General features: G+C 44.3%; 1 protein-coding gene across 3 annotated transcripts in view; it reads right to left on the bottom strand.

Annotated features, from left to right (window-relative positions):
- LOC115150304 (phosphatidylinositol 4-phosphate 3-kinase C2 domain-containing subunit beta-like) overlaps positions 1–25,000 on the bottom strand; it is a 122,157-nt gene that overhangs the window by 73,044 nt on the left and 24,113 nt on the right. For all 3 annotated transcript variants that reach the window (XM_029693444.1, XM_029693443.1, XM_029693445.1), the window contains exons 11-22: positions 22,888–23,083; positions 19,754–19,876; positions 17,056–17,226; positions 16,872–16,980; positions 14,771–14,913; positions 9,927–10,115; positions 9,409–9,502; positions 9,216–9,310; positions 8,181–8,469; positions 7,989–8,081; positions 6,247–6,376; positions 1–41 (exon numbers count right to left, since the gene is read on the bottom strand). The exon at positions 1–41 is cut by the window's left edge and continues 96 nt beyond it. In XM_029693444.1, the coding sequence (XP_029549304.1) occupies positions 1–41; positions 6,247–6,376; positions 7,989–8,081; positions 8,181–8,469; positions 9,216–9,310; positions 9,409–9,502; positions 9,927–10,115; positions 14,771–14,913; positions 16,872–16,980; positions 17,056–17,226; positions 19,754–19,876; positions 22,888–23,083 (1,673 nt within the window). The remainder of the gene's footprint in view (positions 42–6,246; positions 6,377–7,988; positions 8,082–8,180; positions 8,470–9,215; positions 9,311–9,408; positions 9,503–9,926; positions 10,116–14,770; positions 14,914–16,871; positions 16,981–17,055; positions 17,227–19,753; positions 19,877–22,887; positions 23,084–25,000) is intronic.

Here is a 25,000-nt window from a genome sequence, read left to right on the forward strand (position 1 = left end):
CTTCCTCAGAGTCTCAGCCTGGGGAATCATCTCCACCATACCTGAGAGAGAGGGAGGAGAGAAGAGAGAGACGAGAAAGAGAGAGAGCGAGAGGAGAAAGAGGAGGGCGAGAGAGACACATACGCTACATAACCAAAAAGTATGTGGACACCTGCTCGTCGAACTTCTCATTTCAAAATCATGGGCATTGATATGGAGTTGGTTATCCCTATGCTGCTATAACAGCCTCCACTCTTCTGGGAAGGCTTTCCACTAGATGTTGGAATATTGCTGCGGGGACTTGCTTCCATTTAGCCACTAGTGAGGTCAGGGACTGATGCTGGCCGAGTAATCCTGGCTCGCAGTCGGTGTTCCAATTCATCCCAAAAGTGATCGATGGGGTTGGGGTCAGAGCTCAGTGCAGGCCAATCAAGTTCTTCCACACCGACAAACCATTTCTCTGTGGACCTCGCTTTGTGGAAAAGGGGCATTGTCATGCTGAAACAAGAAAAGGCCTTCCCCAAACTTTTGCCACAAAGTTGGAAGCACAGAATCGCCTAGAATATCTTTGTACGCTATAACGTTAAGATTTCCTTTCACTGGAACAAAGGGGCCTGAACCATGAAAAACAGCCCCAGACCATTATTCCTCCTCCACCAAACTTTACAGTTGGCACCATGCATTGGTGCAGGTAGCGTTCTCCTGGCATCCGCCAAACCCATTTTATGAAGCTCCCAACGAACAGTTCTTGTGCTGACGTTGCTTCCAGAGGCAGTTTGGAACTTGGTAGTGAGTGTTGCAAACAAGGACAGACAATTTTTTACACGCTACTCGCTTCAGCACTCGGGGCTCCCGCTCTGTGAGCTTGTGTGGCCTACCACTTCGTGGCTGAGCAATTGTTGCTCCTAGGCGTTTCCACTTCCCAATAACAGCACTTACAGTTGCCGGGGCAGCTCTAGCAGGGCAGAAAGTTGACGAACTGACTTGGTGGAAAGGTGACATCCTATGACGGTGCCACGTTGAAAGTCACTGAGCTCTTCAGTAATGCCATTCTACTGACAACGTTTATCTATTGGGATTGCATGGCTGTGTGCTCGATTTTATACACACCTATCAGGTGTGGCTGAAATAGCCAAACCCACTAATTTGAAGGCATGTCCACATACCTTTGTATATATAGTGCATTTCCCCAGATCAAACATACCCACAAAGAACTTGAAAACAAATCAAACATTGATAAACTACTGCAGTGTGCGGTCACATCAGCTAGATGTGTGGCCCGTTGCCATGAGAAAAGGGAAAGCAGAGGAGCAAACATTGTAAATACAACCTATATTTATCGGTTTATTTATTTTCCCTTTCATACTTCAACTACTTGCACATTACAACACTGTACATAGCCAATAATACAACATTTGAAATGTCAAAAAACTTTTGAGAGTGTAATGTTTCCCTTTGTTTATTGTCAATTTCATTTGCTTTGGCAATGTAAACACATGTTTCGCATGCCAATAAAGCCCTTTGAATTGAGAGAGAGGGAGACTTTTCCCAAAACATTTTTTTACAAAGAGATAGATTTAGAGTTGGATAAACTTGGATTTTTTCACAAGGACATAAACAGGTTACTACCCTCCACAACATAACCTTCACTCCAAATCAAAACTCCAAACCTACAACCTGATTTTGGACCAAATTACAACCAAAGATTCTTATCCCAAGGACTATACAGCAAATGCTCTGGCAAACTAATGACCAGCAAAAGAAGAACAACAGAAACCTGAAAATAATGTTTAGCCTGAAGATACTTTTAAAGCCAAGAAGAAAAATGTATTATAAATAAATTATACAAAAATAAATCTGAGCACCAACTCTGGTCAACCAGCCACATAATCTCAATCGCACTCCACACTGCCCTTTCTCACCTGGACAAAAGGAACACCTATGTGAGAATGCTGTTCATTGACTACAACTCAGCGTTCAACACCATAGTGTCCACAAAGCTCATCACTAAGCTAAGGACTCTGGGACTAAACACTTCCCTCTGCAACTGGATCCTGGACTTCCTGACAGGCCGCCCCCAGGTGGTAAGAGTACGCAACAACACGTCTGCCACGCTGATCCTTAACACTGGGATCCCTCAGGGGTGTGTACTTAGTCCCCTCCTGTAATCCCTGTTCACACACGACTGTGTGGCCAAACACAACTCCAACACCATCATTAAATTCACTGACGACCAACAACGAGACAGCCTATTTTTTTATTTATTCGTTATTTTACCAGGTAAGTTGACTGAAAACACATTCTCACTTACAGCAACAACCTGGGGAATAGTTACAGGGGAGAGGGATGAATGAGAAAATTGTAACCTGGGGATTATTAGGTGACCGTGATGGTTTTGAGGGCCAGATTGAGAATTTAGCCAGGACACCAAGGTTTAACATCCCATCCGAAAGACGGCACCCTACACAGGGCAGTGTCCTGGGGCATTGGGATATTTTTTAGACCAGAGGAAAGAGTGCCTCCTGCTGGCCATCTGACACCACCTCCAGCAGCATCTGGTCTCCCATCCAGGGACTGACCAGGACTAACCCTGCTTGCTTCAGAAGCAAGCCAGCAGTGGTATGCAGGGTGGTATGCAGGGTGGTATGCTGCTCCTATAGGGAGGTGGTCAGAGAACTGGCAGTGTGGTGCCAGGACAACAACCTCTCCCTCAATGTGAGCAAGACAAAGGAGCTGATCGTGGACTACAGCAAAAGGTGGGCCGAACAGGCCCCCATTAACATTGACAGGGCTGTAGTGGAGCAGGTCGAGAGTTTCAAGTTCCTTGGTGTCCATATCACTAACGAACTATCATGGTCAAAACATACCAAGACAGTCGTGAAGAGGGCACGACAAAACCTTTTCCCCCTCAGGAGACTGAAAAGATTTGGCATGAGTTCCCAGATCCTCAAAAGGTTCTACAGCTGCAACACTGAGAGCATCCTGACCGGTTGTATCACCGCCTGGTATGGTGTTAGAAGTTCACCTAGGGGTCATCATTGGGGCTGTACCAAATGATTGATGTATTAGAATAATTGATTATGCTTATGTTGTATTAATAGAAGGGGAGGGCTTATAAGACCCCTCCCTCTTTACATGTATAGGGTCCTAGACCACAGATTAAGAATATATATACACATTATGAGGTTTTAATATTGTTACACAGTTGTTTTCTAGTTCTCTCTCTCTCAAAAAGAGACCCCTCTGAGAAATGTGTGACTGAGACAGAACTCTGCAGGGGAGTGTAGGAGATAAGACTACTCAGACAATCCACTATAAATCATTTTGGACATTTACTGCTAAGTTTTTAGATAACACACTAAGAGCCTTGTTTATATAGCTTTGTAGGCATGGTTTTGGTCTCATGAGTAAAAGATAATGACGTAGGCAGTGACATCACGAGGGCTGGATTTTGGGTTTGATAAAATAACATGGGACCTTTTCATTGATGCAGACCTTACTTGGAAACATGCGTTATGTTCCTGTTGTCAACTTCTGTCTGCAATTGCATTAATAAAGGTTTTTCAATTATTTAATTAAAGATATTGTCATAATGCTAATTTCACCAATGATTGACAAGGATCAAGAAAACGAACCCCAACAATGGCAACTGCTCGGCATCTGACAGTAAGGCGCTACAGAGGATAGTGCGATTGGCCCAATACATCACTGGGGCCTAGCTTCCTGCCATCCAAGACCTACAGTTGAAGTCGGAAGTTTACATACACTTAGGTTGGAGTCATTAAAACTATTTTTTCAACCACTCCACACATTTCTTGTTAACAAACTATAGTTTTGGCAAGTCAGTTAGGACATCTACTTTGTGCATGACACAAGTAATCTTTCCAACAATTGTTTACAGACAGATTATTTCACTTATAATTCACTGTATCACAATTCCAGTGGGTCAGAAGTTTACAGACACTAAGTTGACTGTGCCTTTGAACAACTGGGAAAAATCCAGAAAATGATGTCATGGCTTTAGAAGCTTCTTCTGAGGCTAATTGACATAATTTGAGTCAATTGGAGGTGTACCTGTTGATGTATTTCAAGGCCTACCAAACTCAGTGCCTCTCTGCTTGACATAATGGGAAACTCAAAAGAAATCAGCCAAGACCTCAGAAAAAAAATTGTAGACCTCCATAAGTCTGGTACATCCTTGGGAGCAATTTCCAAACGCCTGAAGGTACCACGTTCATCTGTACAAACAATAGTACGCAAGTATAAACACCATGGGACCACACAGCCATCATACCACTCAGGAAGGAGACGCGTTCTGTCTCCTAGAGATGAACGTACCTTGGTGCAAATAGTGCAAATCAATCCCAGAACAACAGCAAAGGACATTGTGAAGATGCTGGAGGAAACAGGTACAAAAGTATCTATATCCACAGTAAAACGAGTCCTATATCGACATAACCTGAAAGGCTGCTCAGCACGGAAGAAGCCACTGCTCTAAAACCACCATAAAAAAGCCAGACTATGGTTTGCAACTGCACATGTGGACAAAGATTGTACTTTTTGGAGAAATTTCCTCTGGTCTGATGAAACAAAAATAGAACTGTTTGGCCATAATGACCATCGTTATGTTAGGAGGAAAAGTGGGAGGCTTGCAAGCCAAAGAACACCATCCCAACCGTAAAGCACAGGGGTGGCAGCATCATGTTGTGGGGGTGCTTTGCTGCAGGAGGGACTGGTGCACTTCACAAAATAGATGACATCATGAGAGAGGAAAATGACGTGGATATATTGAAGCAACATCTCAAGACATCAGTCAGGAAGTTAAAGCTTAGTCGCAAATGTGTCTTCCACATGGACAATGACCCCAAGCATACTTCCAAAGTTGTGGCAAAATGGCTTAAGGACAACAAAGTCAAGGTATTGGAGAGGCCATCACAAAGCCCTGGCCTCAATCCTATAGAAAATGTGTGGGCAGAACTGAAAAAGCGTGTCCGAGCAAGGAGGCCTACAAACCTGACTCAGTTACACCAGCTCTGTCAGGAGGAATGGGCCAAAATTCACCCAACTTATTGTGGGAAGGTTGTGGAAGGCTACCTGAAACGTTTGACCCAAATTAAACAATGTAAAGTCAATGCTACCAACTACTAATTGAGTGTATGTACATTTCTGACCCACTGGGAATGTGATGAAAGAAATAAAAGCTGAAATAAATCATACTCTCTACTATTACTCTGATCCTAACTGACTTGAGACAGGGAATGTTTACTAGGATTTAATGTCAGGAATTGTGAATAAATGTATTAAATGTATTTATATAAATGTATTTGGCTAAGGTGTATGTAAACGCTCCGACTTCAAATGTATATAATAGGCGGTGTCAGAGGAAAGCCCATAAAATTATCAGAGACTCCAGTCACCCAAGTTATAGACTGTTTTCTCTGCTACCGCACGGCAAGCTGTACCGGAGCGCCAAGTCTAGGACCAAAAGGCTCCTCAACAACTTCTACCCCCAAGCCATTAGACTGCTGAACAATTCATAAAATCGCCACCAGAAAATGTACATTGACACACCCCCCCCCCTTTTGTACACTCGCTGTTTGTTACCTATGCATAGTCACTTCGCCCCCACCTACACACAGATTACCTCAACTAGCCTGTACCCCCGCACAATGACTCGGTACCAGTGCACCCTGTATATAGCCTCATTATTCTTACTGTGTTACTTTTATTATGACTTTTTATTTTAGTCTACTTGGTAAATATTTTCTGTTTGAACTGCACTGTTGGTTAAGGGCTTGTAAGTAAACATTTCACGGTAAAGTCTACACTTGTATTCGACACATGTGACAAATAAAATTTGATTTGATAATACACACAGGCAAACATGACGTGAGAGCACAGCAGGAAAGGCAGGCTACAGCACTCAATGAGGTGACTGAAAAAGCTTCTTCTACTTTCCCCAAAGATATCAGAAATACACACATTGTCATCCTATAGACATTGTCAACCTACAAGAAACATGGTAAAGAGGATATGTAAGTCGCTCTGGATAACAGCGTCTGCTAAATGACGTAAATGTAAATGTAATATGGACCCACTGGTTGCCCTCTAAGTTACAGAGAGCTGGTAGTCCCATCCACCCAACTACCAGAGGTAAAACAGGGAAGAGACTCAGGGGGTATGCTAATTTGGTATAGAGCAGACGTAAATCACTTTATTAAATCAATCAAAACAAGAACCTCTCGCTCTCTCCCCCTCCCTCCTTACCTCTGCCTCGTCCGGTAGAAAAACATCTGAAGATCACCATCCTCATGTCCAGCCCCTCCTGGATCCAGATCTTGTTCATGATGCGGATGATCTGCAGGGTCAGCATGTCCTGGCGCAGGTCGTCACCTGACTTGAGAGCAGAGGTCAGGAGATACAGCAGTCACAGTGGTCGAAGGTCAACAAGGGTTCAGAAAGGCACATTTAAGTGGTTTGTTGATTCAGTAGAGTAAAATGTGCACAACAGTGGCTGCATCTCAGTAGTCTTAACCTGTTAGGGTATAGGGGGCAGTATTTTCAAGGCTGGATAAAAAAAATGTACCCGATTTAATCTGGTTACTAATCCTACCCAGTAACTACAATATGCATATACTTATTATATATGGATAGAAAACACCCTAAAGTTTCTAAAACTGTTTGAATGGTGTCTGTGAGTATAACAGAACTCATTTGGCAGGCAAAACCCTGAGACAGATTCTGACAGGAAGTGGATACCTGATGTGTTGAATTGACTTTAAGCCTATACCATTGAAAAACAAAGGGGGTGAGGAATGTTTTGGCACTTCCTATTGCTTCCACAAGATGTCCCCAGCCTTTACAAAGTGTTTTGAGTCTTCTACTCTGAGATCTGACTGAAGAAGAGCCTTGGAACGGCGATGGCCCATTAGACACCTTGCGCGCGAGTAGATGGTGGGTACTCTCATTCCGAAACGTTTTAAAAGAGAACCCAATGGTCCGCCTTGAATTTTATTCATGTTCTGGTTAAAAAAGGCCCTAATGATTTATGCGATACAACGTTTGACATGTTTGAACGAACGTAAATATATTTTTTCCGTTCTTGAAGTGAAGTGAAGTCCGGCTGGCTTAGATCATGTGCTACAACACGGAGGTTTTTGGACATAAATGATGAGCTTTTTTGAACAAAACTACATTAGTTATGGACCTGGGATTCTTTGGAAGTGACATCTGATGAAGAGAATCAAAGGTAATGGATTATTTACATAGTATTTTCGATTTTAGATCTCTCCAACATGGCGGTTAGTCTGTATCGCAATGCGTATTTTTCTGGCGCAGTGCTCAGATTATTGCAAAGTGTGATTTCCCAGTAAGGTTAATTTTAAATCTGGCAAGTCCATTGCGTTCAAGAGATGTAAATCTATAATTTTTTGAATGACAATATAATATTTTACCAATGTTTTCTAATATTAATTAATTATTTTGTTGTCATGACTTGACTGCCGGTATTGGAGGGAAACGATTTCCTGAACATCAACGCCATAGTAAAACGCTGTTTTTAGATATAAATATGAACTTGATAGAACTAAAAATGCATGCATTGTCTAACATAATGTCCTAGGAGTGTCATCTGATGGAGATTGTAAAAGGTTAGTGCATAATTTTAGCTGATTTTATGGTTTTGGTGACGCCTGTCTTCGAATCGACAATGCATTACACACAGCTATTATCAATGTACTCTCCTAACATAACCTAACTTTATGCTTTCCCCGTAAAACCTTTTTGAAATCGGACAACGTGGTTAGATTAAGAAGATGTTTATCTTTCAAAGGCTGTAAGTTAGTTGTATGTTTGAGAAATTTGAATTTTGACATTTATTTGGTTTCAAATTTGCCGCTCTTGAAATGCACCTGCTGTTGATAGGGTGCGCCACGGGTGGCACGCTAACGTCCCACATAGCCCCAAGAAGTTAAGTGGCTCTCTGATTCAGCGGTGTTTGAAATGTTTACCTTGAAGATGACATTGATGTTGTCTCCCAGAGGATCCAGGTTCTGGAAGGACAGTTTGAGGGGCACGGCGTTGGAGTTGAAGTAGGAACACAACTGCAGACAGAGATCACACACAGACAGGAATAAAAACACACACACACACACACACACACACACACACACAGTAAAACACACACACACACACACACGTACCTGTATATTGATGGCTTTGACCAGCATGCCAGGGTTGAGGGGGAGACGGCAGCTGCTACTGACTGAGAAGAACTGCCTGACCTCCTCCAGTCCCTCTCGAAGGATGGCCTGTCTGCTGGAGGGAGACGTGTCCCGGACACGTTGGGCTACTTTAGCCAGGATGGTGACCAGCCAGCACTGTCTGTCAAACTCCTCTCGGAAACCCCGACCCACACAGCACAGCAGGCCTGCTAACAGGTGCTGGTACCTCCCACTGAACTGACTGTCCTGCAGAGTGTCCTTCAACAACCTGGGAGAGAGAGGAAATGTATCATCTGACTATTGTTCATGTGGTCCACTGTGCAGTACTGTGTACATTTATACATGTGAGTATTTAACAAAGGTGTACTTTGTGTTCAGGGCCCGTATTCATGAAGCATCTCAGAGTACTCCTCTAGCATCAGTTTAGCCTTTAAATCATAATGGTTAACAGGGTGGACCTGATCCTAGATCAGCAATCCTACTTCTTATGAATATGGGCCCTGATGTAATTGTGTTAACTCATTTTTAAGAATATTTGTTTATGCATCATCCAGTGAGTTTGTTTGAGTATTTCCTAATCTGTCCAGCAGGTGGAAACATGTTTTCCCTACTGAAGACAACGCATCAATGACATTGTCCTACATTACAGCATTGTCATGTATGGAATGCTGTACTTCACTTTTTATTGGGTGTTTCTGTGAACGAATGTGAGTGATGAATTGCCTCATGTCTATGTTAAGAGGTGGTGCGTCTGTGAGCCTACATCAGGTTGTGTGTGTGTCTGTGAGCCTACATCAGGTTGTGTGTGTGTCTGTGAGCCTACATCAGGTTGTGTGTGTGTCTGTGAGCCTACATCAGGTTGTGTGTGTGTCTGTGAGCCTACATCAGGTTGTGTGTGTCTGTGAGCCTACATCAGGTTGTGTGTGTCTGTGAGCCTACATCAGGTTGTGTGTGAAGACAAAAGGAAGGCTGAGTGTGTCTTGATGCATGAGCTGATATGTGTGTAAGTTTTACCAGAAGAGATAGTGTGCGATGCGCATGTCCCCTATGGCTCTCCGTAGCAGGAAACGCACCAACGGGCTGTCCAGGTAACACTCGTATTTCAGAGCCTGTGAGCGAGCCCGATTGAGAGAGTTGGTTAGATGCTCCACATAGCCCTCTAATGAGGTGTTTGTATGATAATCATAAGGCATTGGTACAGTGTTACCTGCACCAGCTGTGGTAGGAAGTCCAGCAGCTCAGGGTCAGAGATAGAGTCCATCCACTGTACTGCAGTATGCCTCAGCTCCTGATCAGGGAACCTAATACACATTCAATACATTTGGCATTATATTATTACATTGTTTCAATCCAAAATAAATAAATATTTGAGAGATCAAACAAATGCTTGGACCTCATTAATCATTGAACTGTCATGTTTAAAAGAGGATGATGCATGTGATGTCATGCATGTTGCCCTGCTGGTTGTGAACTCATGGTATTTATGTTCCAGAACAGGATTCTAAGCCTGTCAGGTCCACTCCCATCTCTGACCATGACCCCAAACTGCCAGCATGTCTGTGGTCCACACGAACACCTCCAGTCTGAACACATCACGACAAGGTTGAATTGTGACCACAGGTCTTCTGGCGACAATTGCCCAGTGACTGTTTCCCTGGCAAGTGTTGCCCCAGAAACCATTGCCTGGCAACCACATACACACATGCAAACACACCGTCCCCTTACGTGGCATGCAGCAGGCCCAGTGCGTGGTGGTGGTTGAGACATGCCCACTGGCGGAGCAGGGCATAGATGTCTGACAGACATGCCCACTCCCAGCGAGGGGCACTAGCCAGCACCAGGGGCAGGGCACCACTCTCTGACTGGCAGAACGAACGCTTCTCCCACAACAGACGCTTGTCCTCTGGAGTCAACCTGGACACACAAGAGACAAAGAGACACAGAGAGAGAGACAGAGAGAATAAATATAAGCTCACATAATATTTAGCTTGAGAGTGGGGGAAAGAGGGGGATATGGAGAGAAGGGAGGGGTAAAAGGGTAAAAGGTTGGAAATAAAGGGGGAAATACTGTATATTTTGGTGTTGCTCTCAGCAGCATTAGATGGCCTCTCTCCACTGTAATAAAGAGATAGATAATCTTGGTTACTCAGAAGTAAAATTATTTTGCGAAAGTTTGTCATTTCCTGTTTAACTTCTGGGGAATACCGTTAACAATTGTGATTACCTTTGTGTGAAGAAAGGAAGTGAAGTCTCCTCTCTCGTGAACGGAAACTATCGGCCAAACCCCTCTGTTCTGCTAATTTCACCCGTGTTTATCATGGCCAAAGTTTATACTTTCAGGAATTTTTACAATACAGGCTATTTTGACTTCGTGGCTGTGGAATCTAGTGGAATGCGTTTATCATCCGCACACAGGCTTGAAAATCACCGCACCAGTTTAAGCACAGCCTTCTCCCAATCCTGATTTTCCAAATGATCAACGACGAAATCCAAAAACCAGGAACTACTGCTGCTTGTAATCACATTCTACGTGGGCCTTGACATATTCTTACCATTTCATCTATCCTATCTACTACAGATTAAGAGATTGATAACCCTCATATAAATGTGGCCAACACGTATCAATGCTCTCTTTGTTCTGTCACGATAACACTGCTCTGTTTCTCTTTGCTTTGGCAATACTCACTCTAACATGGTTACGCCAATAAAGAACAATCGTTAAATTTGAAACAGGCAAACACAAAAAAAGACAATGTTTGGAAGGTGTGTAAGGGAGAGAGTGACAGACAGAAAAAGGGAGTAAAGGAGAGAGAGAGACAGAAAAAGGGAGTAAAGGAGAGAGAGAGAGAGAGAGAGAGAGAGAGACAGCAAAAGGGAGTAAAGGAGAGAGAGAGACAGAAAAAGGGAGTAAAGGAGAGAGAGAGACAGAAAAAGGGAGTAAAGGAGAGAGAGAGAGAGAGAGACAGCAAAAGGGAGTAAAGGAGAGAGAGAGACAGAAAAAGGGAGTAAAGGAGAGAGAGAGAGAGAGAGAGAGAGAGAGACAGAAAAAGGGAGTAAAGGAGAGAGAGAGAGAGAGAGAGAGACAGCAAAAGGGAGTAAAGGAGAGAGAGAGACAGAAAAAGGGAGTAAAGGAGAGAGAGAGAGAGAGAGACAGCAAAAGGGAGTAAAGGAGAGAGAGAGACAGAAAAAGGGAGTAAAGGAGAGAGAGAGAGAGAGAGAGACAGAAAAAGGGAGTAAAGGAGAGAGAGAGACAGAAAAGGGGAGTAAAGGAGAGAGAGAGAGAGAGAGAGACAGACAGACAGAAAAGGGGAGTAAAGGAGAGAGAGATAATGAGGAAGAAAAATAAAGGGAGATCGAGTGACTGGTTGAAGGGAGAATAAACAGTATCAATTCATATAGTAGATTCATAGTCATCACATACACGCACAGGTTCATATGTGTATGTTTGAATCCCTGTCTCAATCAACAGACACAGGTTCATATGTGTATGTTTGAATCCCTGTCTCAATCAACAGACACGTTCATATGTGTATGTTTGTATCCCTGTCTCAATCAACAGACACGGGTTCATATGTGTATGTTTGTATCCCTGTCTCAATCAACAGACACAGGTTCATATGTGTATGTTTGAATCCCTGTCTCAATCAACAGACACAGGTTCATATGTGTATGTTTGAATCCCTGTCTCAATCAACAGACACGTTCATATGTGTATGTTTGTATCCCTGTCTCAATCAACAGACACGGGTTCATTTGTGTATGTCTGTATCCCTGTCTCAATCAACAGACACGTTCATATGTGTATGTTTGTATCCCTGTCTCAATCAACAGACACGGGTTCATATGTGTATGTTTGTATCCCTCTCTCAATCAACAGACACGTTCATATGTGTATGTTTGTATCCCTGTCTCAATCAACAGACACGTTCATATGTGTATGTTTGTATCCCTGTCTCAATCAACAGACACGTTCATATGTGTATGTTTGTATCCCTGTCTCAATCAACAGACACGTTCATATGTGTATGTTTGTATCCCTGTCTCAATCAACAGACTCAGGTTTCTGTTCTCTAACAGACACACACAGAGCAGAGGGCTGGAAAAAGATTTGTCTTTGTTACTACTGGATGGGTTATCCTTGGTACGGTTGTTTCCATTGGCTGAATATACTGTGTCATTGTCGGGATTGGTTGATCCAGCTGGACAACAGTTGTTGCTATTGGATGAGCTCATCTGATCAACTTCCCACTTGGAGCCTGATATTGGAAGGTACTGAAGCCAGTACACTTGTGTGGAAATACTTTTCTTTAATTAATTATTCATCAACAATGATAAATCTAGTGTTTTTCCATGTAATATTAAACTGATCCTGACCATTAATCATCATTTGTTGAAGTTTTGAATGTGTGCACATTGGGGCTGGGAGGTATACCGTATTTTCCTTTATACCGGTATTGATGCAGGGACCCGTTTTGGTTTTTACTTTGCCTTCTATATCGGTATTTGAATGTTTCACTTGTTAAATGTGATACGCTGTGTGGAATGTCCATTTTTATAGCTTACTCCGCTACTTGAGTCACCTCTCTCTGCCCTCTCTCTCACGCTCCATGCCGCTTTCGACCTAATCCCGCCCCACAGGCCTAGTCCCGCCCCTAGTGCCCCACAGGCCTAGTCCCGCCCCTAGTGCCCCACAGGCCTAGTCCCGCCCCTAGTGCCCCACAGGCCGAGTCCCGCCCCTAGTGCCCCACAGGCCGAGTCCCGCCCCACAGGCCGAGTCCCGCCCCACAGGCCGAGTCCCGCCCCACAGGCCGAGTCCCGCCCCACAGGCCGAGTCCCGCCCCACAGGCCGAGTCCCGCCCCACAGACTAACACTATTAGTTTGTGTTTCTTACATCTGCAAACAGTTAGTTTGTCTTTTGTAAGCAAGTTGTGGCTAAACTGCAACATTTGGTAAAAAATAAGACCTAGATTTTTTGCCCATATCGCACAACCCTACGTGGCAGTGTGGAAATGATCTTAAGTTAGCGCAGGAAATGCAGAAATTTATGAAAATGCAGAAAAAGTTGGTTGAAGTTTAATTGAACAGTATAAAACAACCAGAATGGCGAAAGACCCATCGATATCCCTTAAAATGTATGTGTTGCCACCCTTGGGTCACACACAAGCACATTTAAAACTTGTATTATTCAAAAACATGAAATACCGTCATAAATGTGAAAAATACTGTGATATGATATTTTGGCCATATCGTCCAGCCCTAGTGCACATTCTAGTCAAAAGCCTCATAGGTTGACATTAAGACATTCCTGGTTATTTAGAGGTCAAGAGAGTGGAGGGAAAGGCACAAGGTAAACATTGAACAAACATCAAAACACAAACAGCACATTCCCCTTCCTTCCATCTTTCAAAGACACGCTCCAAAGCCCCATTTTCAGAATCCTGCTTGGAAGTAAACATCAAAACCCACTCTGGTCCAGGATAAACATGCTTCTGCTCATCTCTCTTACAACACACAAGAAAGATCATAAACTATGACAATGTCTAATGGACTAAACACTACACTGTGGGGACCAAACAATTGATACCCATTCAAAATCCTATTTCCCTAACCCTAAACCCACCCCTTAACCCTAACCTTAAACCCAAACCCATAACTTAAACATAACTCCTAACTCGAATTGTAACCCTAAAATAGCTTTTTTCCTTGTGGGGACTGGCGAAATATCCCCACTTCTGTTTTTTCCTTGTTTTACTATCCTTTTAAGGACTCTGATACCCACAAGGATAGTAAACCCCCCCTCCCCAAAACAAACCCACACAGACACACATGGGAAAAGAGCGGAGAAGGGGGGAGAGAATAGAGGGGAGAGGAAAAAGGATGGGGGTATAATATCATCTGGGGCAGATTCACCACCAGCTGCTGCTATGACATCAACTAAAATCCACTTCTCTCTTTCCCCATCCCCCCTCCCAATACCATCCCCAGAACACCACACTGCTCATATATCTCCTGTCTCTCTTCCTGTTCTGTCCACTACCAACCCATTAACACTTCTCTCTTTCCCCATCCCCCCTCCCAATACCATCCCCAGAACACCACACTGCCCATATATCTCCTGTCTCTCTTCCTGTTCTGTCCACTACCAACCCATTAACACCCTTTAAGAACTTATACAGCTGAACGCTACGATGCTGGGTTTGCACACTTGCACAGGAACATACAGTACACAACAACTCTTACTGCTCTAATGCAGTGTAAGAGTGACTTTACAATGATGTAGTGGATGACTATGTTAGTCTGACAGGGCTGTTCTGTCATCCCATGGAGAGAGTGAGTAGAAAGGTAGCGTGATAGAGAGCGAGACTGATGGACAGACAGCCAGTCAGCCAGACAGACAGCCAGACAGTCAGCCAAACAGACAGCCAACCATTCAGACAGACGGCCAGCCAGACAGACGGCCAGACGGCCAGCCAGACAGACGGCCAGCCAGACAGACGGCCAGCCAGACAGACGGCCAGCCAGACAGACGGCCAGCCAGACAGACGGCCAGCCAGAATAATTGTCTCACCAGAAAAGTGACTTCTTGTGCAGAACGTCCTGTAGTTGTCTCTGGCTGTGCTGGTCCAGTCTGGAGAAGTCATACTGGGGACTGAACTCTGCAGGAGGGGGGGTACCGAAGCCCACCTCAAATGACGACGTTGGGAAGTCCACCTAGAGAAAGAGGTCAGAGGTCACACTAACAACAACACCAAGAATCTGCATGAAGTGTTGTAATGAGGCAAACGTACTTCAATAACTAAATATGGTTTGATTTATAATCATTGTTACTCTCACAGATATGTATACACAATACACACTCATCGAGTACGGAGAGTAAAAATACTGTTAATGAGCAACTGGACAAGGTAACGGGTGTATGGGAGAAATGGAAGGGGGGATTAGGGGAGAGGAGAGGAACAGAATTAAGTGAGGAATTAACAAGGAAAGTAGGAGGGGAAAAAATAACATGAAAAGCCAAGAGAGAAGAAATGTAAAGTCATGGCAGGCCACTGAGGGAAAGGCTTTAGGAAGAAGGAAGACAGGAATATAACCAAAATTAGGTCAGATAGAAAATCAATTCTTATGTATTATCCAGTCAGTTTGTTTTGGCATTGAAATGTTTGACGGTGTGCAGAAGAAAATGTGTGTGTGAGAGAGAGAGGGGGTTACATTCGGATTAATGAGTGACAGATGAATGCCAGGCCCCAGATGTGTCTTATGTGATGTTGGGGCAGTGTGAGTGAGTGAGTGAGTGAGTGAGTGAGTGAGTGAGTGAGTGAGTGAGTGAGTGAGTGAGTGAGTGAGTGAGTGAGTGAGTGAGAGAGTGAGAGAGTGAGAGAGTGAGAGAGTGAGAGAGTGAGAGAGTGAGAGAGAGAGAGAGTGAGAGAGTGAGTGAGAGAGAGAGAGAGTGAGAGAGTGAGTGAGAGAGAGAGTGAGTGAGAGAGTGAGAGAGTGAGTGAGAGAGAGAGAGATTCGGATTAATGAGTGACAGATGTATGCCAGGCCCCAGATATGTCTTATGCGATGCTGGGGGAGTGTGTGTGTGTGTGTGTGTGTGTGTGTGTGTGTGTGTGTAAGCATATGTTGTTCTGCCATCAGTGATGAAGTATGAAGCCTCAAATGATGTCGCCACATTAACGAGGAGACCGATTGCAATAGAACACACACACAGATCCCATTTTAACGCAGCCCACAGCACTGAGACAAAGAGCCACTGGGAACCAGCGTCACAGGCCAGCTGGCACTGCCACACACTGGGCTGGCACTGCATGAGGGAATGGGTTTACAATACAATACTGCTGGGAAGAAACACTGTGTCTACGTGCGTGAGAGAGAGAGAGAGAGAGAATGAGTGAGTGAGAGCGAGGAGAACGTGTGTGTCAGAAGGGAGGGCAGACAGCAGGGCACTCTAATATCCAGGGTGAGTTCTTTGACCAGAGCAGATCCAACTGACCTACTTTCAGGTCCCTTCTGCAGATAGCAGTTGTAGTGTGTGTGTGTGTGTGTGTGTGTGTGTGTGTGTGTGTGTGTGTGTGTGTGTGTGTGTACTACATGCATGACTACCAATGTGCGTGAGAGTCCCTCTGCCTATGCTTTAACATGTGTGGAGAGTATTCTGGTCATAGAGACAGACAGAGCACTTTGGAAGTCCAAACCCCCATCTGCTCCACAGCTCTAAAACGGGTCAAAAGACAGCCAACGTTCATGTTACACACGGAGGCAGGAAACCTACTGTACCTGTAGCATGTGAATAAGCCTTTTATAGGCTGGTCTTTTTACCAGGACCAACGGTGTACGTTTTATTGAAACAGGGCGGAGAGAGTGAGGAAGAGGGAGGGCGGAGAGGAAAGGAAGGAAAGCTGTAAAAGAGGGATATAGAGAAAAAGAGAGGCAGTGATAAAGGAGGACACTAGGTAATAGGGAACTACACCTTGAAAAATAAATAGAGGGAAATAAGAGAAAGAGAGGAAGGAAGAGGAGAAAAATTGTGTGCTTGCGCACATATGCCGTGTGTGTGTGTGTGTGTGTGTGTGTGTGTGTGTGTGTGTGTGTGTGTGTGTGTGTGTGTGTGTGTGTGTGTGTGTGTGTGTGTGTGTGTGTGTGTGAGAGAGAGAGACTAGGTCAGTTACCTGCAGGATGACGCTGTCAGGCTGGCTGAAGTTGGGGAAGCTGGAGCGAGCGTTACTTCCTGGGGTGGAAGGCCACAGGCCCAGTAGCTTCCTCCCACATGTCAGGATGCTGAGGGAGAGGGTGATGGTCATAATCTCAGACACACGCACCCACCCACCCTCCCTCCTGTGGACTAATACTCACTGTCTGAAGTTGAAGAGGGGCATGGTGACCCAGCCCAGGGATTCGATGCTGCGCCGCTGCTTACTACCCTTCTCTTCCACTCCTCCAGGGGGTGGCAGAGCACTGGCATACAGAGTCACTGTCAGCTGGGTCTCCCTTGGCAACTGGTTGATCTGCACTGGGAAACACACCCTGCAGGGTAGAAAGAGGAAAGGAAGGAAGGAAGGAAGGAAGGAAGGAAGGAAGGAAGGAATGCAATGAGAGAGGAGGATATAGAGAAGGATTGAAGGGGAAGAGAGGAATAGAGAATAGAGAAGGAAAGAAAGCGTGGGGGGTTGAGAGAGTGGGAGAGAGAGATTCAGTTGTAGTTGAATTGTGAAATGCAGTAGCTATAATATAAATACAAATTGTCCTAGAAGAGAGAAGTCTGGGAGTGGCACTGTAACTGCTAGTGAACAGCAAAGTAAAGTTATAGAGCTAGTAAACTATCCCTCACTGTAACTGAACAGCAGAGTAAAGTTATAGAGCTAGTAAACGATCCCTCACTGTAACTGAACAGCAGAGTAAAGTTAGAGCTAGTAAATGATCCCTCACTGTAACTGAACAGCAGAGTAAAGTTAGAGCTAGTAAACTATCCCTCACTGTAACTGAACAGCAGAGTAAAGTTAGAGCTAGTAAACGATCCATCACTGTAACTGAACAGCAGAATACTGTTATAGAGCTAGTAAACTATCCCTCACTGTAACTGAACAGCAGAATACTGTTATAGAGCTAGTAAACGATCCCTCACTGTAACTGAACAGCAGAATACTGTTATAGAGCTAGTAAACTATCCCTCACTGTAACTGAACAGCAGAGTAAAGTTATAGAGCTAGTAAACGATCCCTCACTGTAACTGAACAGCAGAATACTGTTATAGAGCTAGTAAACTATCCCTCACTGTAACTGAACAGCAGAATACTGTTATAGAGCTAGTAAACGAGCCCTCACTGTAACTGAACAGCAGAATACTGTTATAGAGCTAGTAAACGATCCCTCACTGTAACTGAACAGCAGAATACTGTTATAGAGCTAGTAAACGAGCCCTCACTGTAACTGAACAGCAGAGTAAAGTTAGAGCTAGTAAACGAGCCCTCCATTTATATTTAGCCCTCTGCCGTGTGCTTTCAACACGTCTCCCACATGAAAGAGAATAACACATAAAGAACTCTGTTGGAATCCTAAAACTTCAAAGACTCGTTAGCATGAAAGAAGCTAGCATCGAGCCAACTAAAAACAGTAGTGTGATGAACAAACACCATTGGTTCTGAGTTAAACCCCACTGGTGGATCTGCTAGCATGCTTCGCTAACTAAGACAACATGTTCAGTTACGGGGGCTGTATGTACACTATGGGCGGGAGTCCCGGAATAGATACTTGAGGAACAATAGAGAACAAAAGAGGAATGGCTCACCCCCCAACTTGTGCCATGTCATTTTTTTGAACCTTCATTTAACTAGGCAAGTCAGTTAAGAACAAATTCTTATTTACAATGACGGGCTACCCTGGCCAAACCCTAACGACTCTGGGCCAATTGTGCGCCACCATATGGGACTCCCAATCACGGCCGGTTGTGATACAGCCTGGAATCGAACCAAGGTCTGTAGTGACGCCTCTAGCACTGAGATGCAGTGCCTTAGACCTCTGTGCCACTTGGGAGCTCAAAGGACACATGAGGTTATGAGGACACATGGACCACCTATTGAGATGTGCCTTTTGTTAAAGAAATCAGGTGATAATTAGGTGAAAAGGAGAATGGAGTAGGACTTTAAGATGAGTCGTCCTGCCAAAAAGACAAATGTACATTGAAGACTTACACACAACCAACAAACCAAGAACAGTTCGAGGAAGGCTACCCTACAAGGCTGTAGCCTGCTGCACTTCCTGTCCAAACTCCAATGTACTCCAACCATAATGAAACATGACCTATTTGGTATTTGTGCCAGGCCTATGTGTTTATTCCATCTCAAGAAGCTTCAACAAGCTGGACACTGTCAAGCAGTCTTCTCGGGAAGTGGTGTTTTAGGGTCAAGGTTTTGCGAAATTGTTGTCACATCTGAAGGAACCATTAGGCAGGCCTACCCGGGTTGACAAAAACATGTTCCTCTACAACACTTTATAAATCCACCCGGATACCGGAGGACTAAAAATATTATTACAATAGAGGCAAAAATAATATTTAAACAATAGTATGTTTAAAATAACCCCAGGGACAACACATCAAGAACAGGAGGTACAGAGATCAGAAAATAGATACCGGATGCTGCATACATAGCCAAGGAGACTAGTTACAACCCACAAATAACAACACACTGTAAACACTTTCCATCTTCTTCAATAAGTACACACATGTCCACCCACACATAAACACACCCACATGCATGACCAACAGCTCTTTCCAGTAGACACATACAGGGGAAAGTAGGTGGACAAACAGAACACCTGGTACTAGAATGGGAAGGCTTGAACACTAACATGCTTTAGGAAGCCTATGTGTACGTTGTGTATGAGTACATGTTGTTAGAAGTGGTTGTTTGGATAGCAAATATCTAGATTGCTTTTAAATGATAAGCATCAAGTAATATTAGGATACATAGACTCACTGAGTGGTGAACATCTCTGTGAGGTTGGTTAAGGTGCCTATAAGGTCTGTTGTGACAGGCTGTGATTGGGTACATACCTCTGGTCCCAGACTACCAGGTGAAACAGGTATTTGCTGACCTGCTGTTTGCTGGTGTGCTGGGGGGCACAAAGCTCCGCCCCTCCATGGGTCAGAGAGCACGACAGGAAGAAGCCCTCGTAGCTGATAGGAAGAGGAAGTGGAAATCAGCCAATGGGATAACAGAGAGGAGATGAGCTAATTCCATGACAAGGTGAATCTAGGTGAAAGCTATGATCCTTTAGTGACGTCACTTGTTAAATCTACTTAAATCAGTGTAGATGAAGGGGAGGAGACCGGTTAAATGCAAACTCAATATTATGAAGGTGTTTTTAATGTTTTGTACACTCAGTGTAGATGATAGGCCAATGGGGTTTCATAATGACTACGCCTGGAAATGCTAATATTACAAGTAACTGAGCACCGAGTCAAGTGAACTTCTGAAAAACAAGTAAAGACATTTCTTCATTGGTCTTCTGACCGTATGTTCTGATGTGAGTGTGTGTATGTTGTATAGCATGTATTAGTCGCTCTCTCAACCTCTGAATGCTCGGCTAAGAAAAGCCAAAAGGTGCTCACATAACATTTTGTAACAATGTTACCATGTAATTTGTCTTACAGTAGAGTGCTATTGCTACTAGGGAAGTAACGATTACCCGACACCCATCAGCGCCCGGCCCGACACCCATCAGCGCCCGGCCCGGCCCCCATCAGCGCCCGGCCCGGCCCCCATCAGCGCCCGGCCCGGCCCCCATCAGCGCCCGGCCCCCATCAGCGCCCGGCCCGGCCCCCATCAGCGCCCGGCCCTGCCCCCATCAGCGCTCGACACCCATCAGCGCCCGACACCCATCAGCGCCCGTACTAAATGTTTAAGACAGGACTCCATCGGACCACAAACTGATAAAAATGTTGCTCATATGACTTTTTTTCTACCTTCCAAAAATACCTCATAGTTTGACAACTGATGTAGCCTTTCCTTCAGTGTGGAACTAAGCAGGTAACTGTGTTGAGTCATTGATCTACAAGTCATTTTGCATGCCGAACAACCCTAGGGAACATCAGTAGCCTTGTCAAACTGAGCACTGTGCACAGCTTTGCGCACTGACCAACGCAAGGTAGGCAGCCTGCTCCAGATCTTGCGCATCTGCATCTTCAGCATTCAAATGCAAAAATGGCTTGCGTGATATTAGGCTTATTAGGTTATTGTTATCTCTGCCATGTTGAAAATGGTGTTTTACCGGAATAAAAGTTAAGCTACTGGAAACAACTCTGATCTGGCTATAGCCTGTGAGTGTGGGGGAATGGGTAGGGTAAGGACTTATGTAAAATGAATGTGTTTATGCAAAAAAAAACGTTAGTGCATCGAATCGTATCAAACAACATTGCATTGATTCGTTCTGTAATCAAACCAAATGGAACTGAATCGATTCAAACTAAAACGTATCGTTCCTGTATCGTGTCGGAGCCCATGTATCTAAATACATATCGAATCGTCTTGAAAGGGAAATATGCACATTCCTAACTGCTACCTAAATCCCTATCTGAAAACCTTATCAATACAGAGGATATCTATTGTGTGGGAGATTAGCTGATATTTTGGTATCAATTGATCTGTCTTCCTGCATACAAAGACACACCTTCACACACACAGATGGCATGTGAAACCGCCGGACAGGTGCCGAGTGACCAGCCAGAGCTCTGCCCCGCCCCTTCGGGTCAAAGGTTAGGCAGGGTTCCCAGGCTGTCAATCAATCACGTGCCAGCATCAGTTTCAGGGGGAGACAAAGGAGCCAGCCAACTGGGGTCTGGAGAGGGGAGGGGGTGGAGCAGAGCGGACCATTCATGTGGCTGGAAGGGGGTGGGGGAGTGAAGGAGGGCCATAGACGGCGGTGGGGATAGGGAGGGTACAGGGGAAAGTCTAGGAGCAGAGACAATGGTAATGGCAATAGGGCTGCAGGGTGAGTGTGGGGGAATGGGTAGGGTAAGGAGTAGAGTATAGAATGTATGGGAATGGTGGGATGGCAGTGCATATACCTCTGCATATGTGGCAGTGCCAGAGGAGAATTGAGGAAAGGTGCTGAGAGAAGACAGATTCATGGAGATTCAGGGGGAGGGTTTGGCCTGAACTGAATTCACTCAGGTCAATATAGAGGGAGGGATGTGATGGTAGAGAAAAGGGAGGAAAAAGGGTAGAAGATGGAAGAGAGGATGGGAAAAGTAAGAGAAGTGAAAATGGGATGGAGGGTGATGGAAAGAGAGAAGTAGAGGGAGGAGGGGAGGGGGGATAGGGAGAAGGAGAAGAGGACAGGATATGGAGAAGAGGAGAGGATATGTAGAGGGGAGAGGATAGGGAGAAGGGGAGAGAGAGAAGGGGATGGAGAGAGAGAGAAGGGAGAGAGAATGAGATAGAAAGTAGAGAGGGAATGGGAGGGAGAAGGAAAGAGAAATAGAAGGACAGAGAATGAGAGAGGGAGAATAAGAGAGAGAGGGAGAGGGATAAGGAGAAGCAGTGGTGTAAAGTACTTAAGTCGTTTTTTGGAGTATCTGTACTTTACTATTTATATTTGACACCTTTTACTTCACTACATTCCGAAAGAAAATGATGTACTTTTTACTTCATACATTTTCCCTGACACCCTAAAGTACTCGTTACATTTTGGATGCTTAGCAGGACAGAATTTTTTTATTATTCACACACTTATCAGAACATCCCTGGTCATCCCTACTTCCTCTGATCTGGTGGACTTACTAAACACATACTTAGTGTTGGACCATGCCCCTGGCTATCCGTAAATTTAAAAAACAAGAAAATGATGCCATCTGGTTTGCTTTATATAAGGAATTTAAAATGATTTATACTTCTACTTTTGATACTTAAGTATATTTTAGCAATTACATTTATTTAAAACCAAATACTTTTAGACTTGTACTCAAGTAGTATTTTACTGGGTGACTTTCACTTTTACTTCTCTTCTCTTTTACTACTCTAAGGTATGTTTACTTTCACTCAAGAATGAAAATCGGGTACTTTTTCCACCACTGAGGAGAAGGAGAGGGAGGGAGAAGGATAACACAATGGTCCATAACACAATGGCATCCTCATAGATTATACTAGGGAAATCCAGCCTGAACAGCTGCCTGTGTGTGTGTGTTACCTGGCCGCCCATGTGATGGGGATGCGGTGAGCAGCGTAGACACTAAAGGATAGGACGTTGGTGACCAGGCCTGCTTCCTGTCTGGGCACCGTGTGCCGGTTGCTCTGCACCGTGGTGTGGAAGTTAGCGTTGAATGTGCTGCAGTACAGCTCCACCAGATCTAAAATGGCCACCGTCAGCTTCTCCACCACTTTCTCTGCAACATTTTCAGAAAACATTTAGAGTAACATCACCTTCATTTAGCAGATACTCTTATCCAGACAGACTTATACTAAGTGCATTCAATTAAGGAGGGCTAAACAACCACTTAACACAAGCATTAAAAGTTAAACTTTCTGAATGTTAGTAATAATCAGGGTGCAGAATTGAGCACCCATGACTGCGTGGTCACACACGTCTCCAAATCATTCATCAAGTTTGCTGATGACAACAGAGTGGTCCCAGGAAAATAACCTCTCCCTCAACGTCAACTCATTGTATATACTGTATTCTAGTCATGGTTCATCCTATATAAAACGTATTTTTTGGATTATGTATGTATTGTTTTGTATTGCAAGGCCATCAGGCCATCAGACTTAAATAGCCATCACTAGCCGGCTTCCACCTGGTTACGCAACCCTGCACCTTAGAGGCTGCTGCCCTATTTACATACTCTACCGTTTAAAAGTTTGGGGTCACTTAGAAATGTCCTTGTTTTTGAAAGAAAAGCAAAAAAAATTCTCCATTAAAATATCAAAATTGATCAGAAATACATTGTAGACATTGTTAATGTTGTAAATGACTATTGTAGCTGGAAACGGCAGATTTTTTATGGAATATCTACATAGGCGTACAGAGGCCCATTATCAGCAACCATCACTCCTGTGTTCCAGTGGCACGTTGTGTTAGCTAATCCAAGTTTATCATTTTAAAAGGCTAATTTATGATTAGAAAACCCTTTGCAATTATGTTAGCACAGCTGAAAACTGTTGTGCTGATTAAAGAGGCAATAAAACTGGCCTTCTTTAAACTAGTTGAGTATCTGGAGCATCAGCATTTGTGGGTTCGATTACAGGCTCGAAATGGCTAGAAACAAATAACTTTCTTCTGAAACTCAGTCTATTCTTGTTCTGAGAAATAAAGGCTATTCCATGCGAGAAATTTCCAAGAAACTGAAGCTCTCGTACAACGCGGTGTACTACTCCCTTCACAGACCAGCGCAAACTAGCTCTAACCAGAGTAGAAAGAGTGGGAGGCCCCAGTGCACAACTGAGCAAGAGGACAAGTACATTAGAGTGTCTAGTTTGAGAAACAGACTTGTACTCAAGTAGTATTGTACTCAAGTAGTATTGTATTACAAGTCCTCAACTGGCAGCTTCATTAAATAGTACCCGCAAAACACTAGTCTCAACATCAACAGTGAAGAGGCGATTCCGGGATGCTGACCTTCTAGGCAGAGTTGCAAAGAAAAAGCCATATCTCAGACTAGCCAATAAAAATTAAATATTAAGATGGTCAAAAGAACACAGACACTGGACAGAGGAACTCTGCCTAGAAGGCCAGCATCCCGGAGTCGCTGCTTCACTGTTGACGTTGAGACTGGTGTTTTGCGGGTACTTTTTAATGAAGCTGCCAGTTGAGGACTTGTGAGGCGTCTGTTCCTCAAACCAGAGGAATGTCAAACATCAAACATGAGTTATTGTCATCATTCCATGGTTATTCCCCAATTCCCTATATTCCCCATGGTTGTGCACCCTATTCCCTATATACTGCACTACTTTTGACCAAGGCTCTTAGTGGTGCCATTTGGGACACAAAACATGGCTGCTCCATGTCAACACAGCTCAGCTGACTGGGCTCCACTGTTTACATTGTGTCTCTTTCTACATCCAGTGGAGCAGCAGCTCAGCCCTACACAGGAAACAACATCCCAACTCTCTGAAATGTTATCCCTCTTTTTCAAGGGCGGACGGACAGATAGAGCACGGCGGATGGATGGAGGTGGTACTTGCTGTATCCTGTACGAAGCTAGCCATCCTTCTTGTTTGTTTGAGTGCGACAGGGAGGTAGAGAGTGGGGATATCCTACACGGATGTGCTTCACAACAAGTCAAGGACACTTCCGCTCTGACATG

The sequence above is a fragment of the Salmo trutta genome, chromosome 16 (genome assembly GCF_901001165.1).
Source record: "Salmo trutta chromosome 16, fSalTru1.1, whole genome shotgun sequence".
In the NCBI taxonomy this organism is placed as follows: Eukaryota; Metazoa; Chordata; class Actinopteri; order Salmoniformes; family Salmonidae; genus Salmo; species Salmo trutta.